The 2,579-nt window shown below is 35.2% G+C and overlaps 1 protein-coding gene across 1 annotated transcript; it reads left to right on the top strand.

Moving 5' to 3' along the window:
• The first annotated feature begins 654 nt into the window (after positions 1-654).
• On the top strand, positions 655-2,354 carry LOC104087908 (uncharacterized). The gene has a single exon (XM_009592485.3). The coding sequence runs from the start codon at positions 811-813 to the stop codon at positions 2,113-2,115; it is 1,305 nt and encodes a 434-aa protein (XP_009590780.1). The 5' UTR covers positions 655-810; the 3' UTR covers positions 2,116-2,354.
• The last annotated feature ends 225 nt before the right edge of the window (positions 2,355-2,579 follow it).

Genomic DNA, 2,579 nt, shown 5'->3' on the forward strand with positions numbered 1-2,579 from the left:
ATTGGCTTGTAACTTTGGGAGGAAGGAGTTTCAGTCTTTCCAAAACGCGCAAATCAACAATTCAAAGTTGAGAAAGCTGGAGAATCTATTCCATTACATGTTTTCATTGGCAACCTTTTGAATTTCAACTTTAAACCACGAGCTTTCATCAAACTTAAACTTTGTTGATTTATTTATTTATTTATTCTTCGAAGTGCTTCAATTCTCAAAAGCCATGTTTCTGACCTATGCAATCTATTTGTCTAATTTAGTTATTAATGAAGGTACTAGAAACTAAAGGCACTTTAACAAATGATTCTTTTTCCTAAGTGAATCGTAGTAGCTAATGGAGTACTAAGTTCTTTTTGGGAGAACGACAATTACTTGTAAAATAAGCTTCATTTTCAACTTTCAACCAAATCAACAAATTCTTTTTCACCCCTTCGTATCGACGATTAATAGTAAATTGACATAACAAGTATTGTGATGGGTGATAAGTACTCCTTCATCTTTAATCAGAAGTTTTAAATTTGAATCTTGGGTACGGAATTGCTGAGTAATGTTTTACTCTGAAATTTCTTGGCGCGAATACGAATCTAATAGGGCGCAATGCAAATAATGAACACTAGACGTAAAACAGGAAAAAGAGTGGAATGGTTAAAGGAGAAAGGGAAAGCATGGTCTTCAAATCATGTCACGCCTCCCAAAATCTTTTTCTCATCACTCTCCTTTTCCATACTTAGTCCTTAAGATTTCTCTTCTTCATCTTCTCATCTTATTTTTCACAGTTTACAACATAAAACAAGATCCAAAACCCAAGCCAATTTTTCAATGGAGGACACATTTACAACTCCTAATTACATCTCAAAACAACAGAAATTAACCTTTAATGTTCCAGCAAACCATGCAAATTCTAGCAGTAAGTTTTATTATCATTTTTCCTTTAAAGCTATACTAGTTCTGATACTTCTAGTTGTACTTCCACTTTTTCCTTTGGAAGCTCCTGAAATTATCAGCAAATCTCTACATACTGGAAGTTGGGAAATTCTTCAGCTTATATTAGTTGGTATAGCTGTTTCTTACGGCTTATTCAGCAAAAAAAGTGAAGATGAAACAGAAAATGAATACTGTAGTGATTCAAAGTTTGATAATGTTAAATCTAGATTACTTGAGGTTTCATCTTTTTTTGATGATGAGGCCGAAAACCATTCTGTATCTGAAGAAAACAGAGTTCAGACTTGGAATAATTATCAGTATCATAGTGGTAAACCAGTAGTAGTTGTAGCTAATGAAAACTCTGTTGATCTTGAAAAACACAGAGGTATAATTGGTTCAAGAATTGATGAAAAGCCATTGCTTTTGCCAATTCGGAGTTTGAAATCTCCTGTTCCTGAATCTATCTCAACTACTTCACCAAAATCTCTTTCACCTTCACTATCCAAAATTTCATCTCCAAGAAAGTTTTCCTCTTCAGTACTTCCATTTTCATCAGAATCTGAAGCCAATATTGATGACAATATAGTAAGGAAAAAGAGTTTTCTCAAGTCCTCTCCTCCGCCTCCGCCTCCGCCACCACCTCCTCTGCCACCACCAACCCCTATTCTTAAAAAATCTACTCTGTTGAAATCAAGCTCTATAATTATAGATGACAAGGCTGCTTCTGATAAGGAACTGAGGAGAAGTAGTAGGAGTGTGTCGTTTGAGGGGAAGTCTGTTCGAACAATTAGGCCATTCATTGGAGCTGCTAGAGCAAGAGTACTATATGGTAAAGATTTTATAAATGGAAAGGCAGAGGGAATAAAGAATAAGGATATTGAACAAACTTTTGTCGATAAACTGATGAATGAAACGTCGCATTTTGTATCAAAGCCAGCAGTGATGGAGTTTGTAGGGGAAGAGAAGAAAGTGTTGTCTGTTGAAAAGGTAGTTGTGGAAACTGATGAGGACTCAGATGATTGGTTTGAAGAGAGCACAGGAAATGAAGAGGTAGCAAACAAGAATGTTAGTGAGAAGGCAACTGAGAGTGTTACTGATGTTGACAAGAAGGCGGATCAGTTCATAGCTAAATTTAGGGAGCAAATCAGGCTTCAGAGAATTGAGTCAATCAGAACATCTGCTACAAACCTTGTAAAATGATCTTGTTCAAAATGAGGTGATATAAGAACTATGTATAAGTCTTATGGTTAGGGAGTAATTGACTTGCCATTAGAACAGTTTTATAGTTAACTAGAGAAGTTAGCTTGTCTTTCTTTGCCTTTTTAGTTTGTATTTCCAAACTTGTCTCAGTAGTATCATAGTGGCTTACAATGCTAATATGTAACAACACCATTATTTAGTGATTCAGTCAGTTAAGTAGTTGTCTTTGTGATGATTTATCTCATTGCTTCTTATAGATCTTTTGTAATTCCAGAAATAACAAAACTTCAGTCGAAGACCTTATGTGAACTCGTGAGTTTGCATTTCCTAGCTCATGAAAATACTTACTGATAAGCAGTACTCCATTTGGTTGGGCGATAAAATCCAACAGTTGATCAATGTTGGTAAACTGTGTTCAAAACAGAAAAGTCAGAAGATTGGAAGTTAGGACAGAGAAAAAATAT

Source organism: Nicotiana tomentosiformis, chromosome 6, assembly GCF_000390325.3.
Source record: "Nicotiana tomentosiformis chromosome 6, ASM39032v3, whole genome shotgun sequence".
Taxonomy (NCBI): Eukaryota; Viridiplantae; Streptophyta; class Magnoliopsida; order Solanales; family Solanaceae; genus Nicotiana; species Nicotiana tomentosiformis.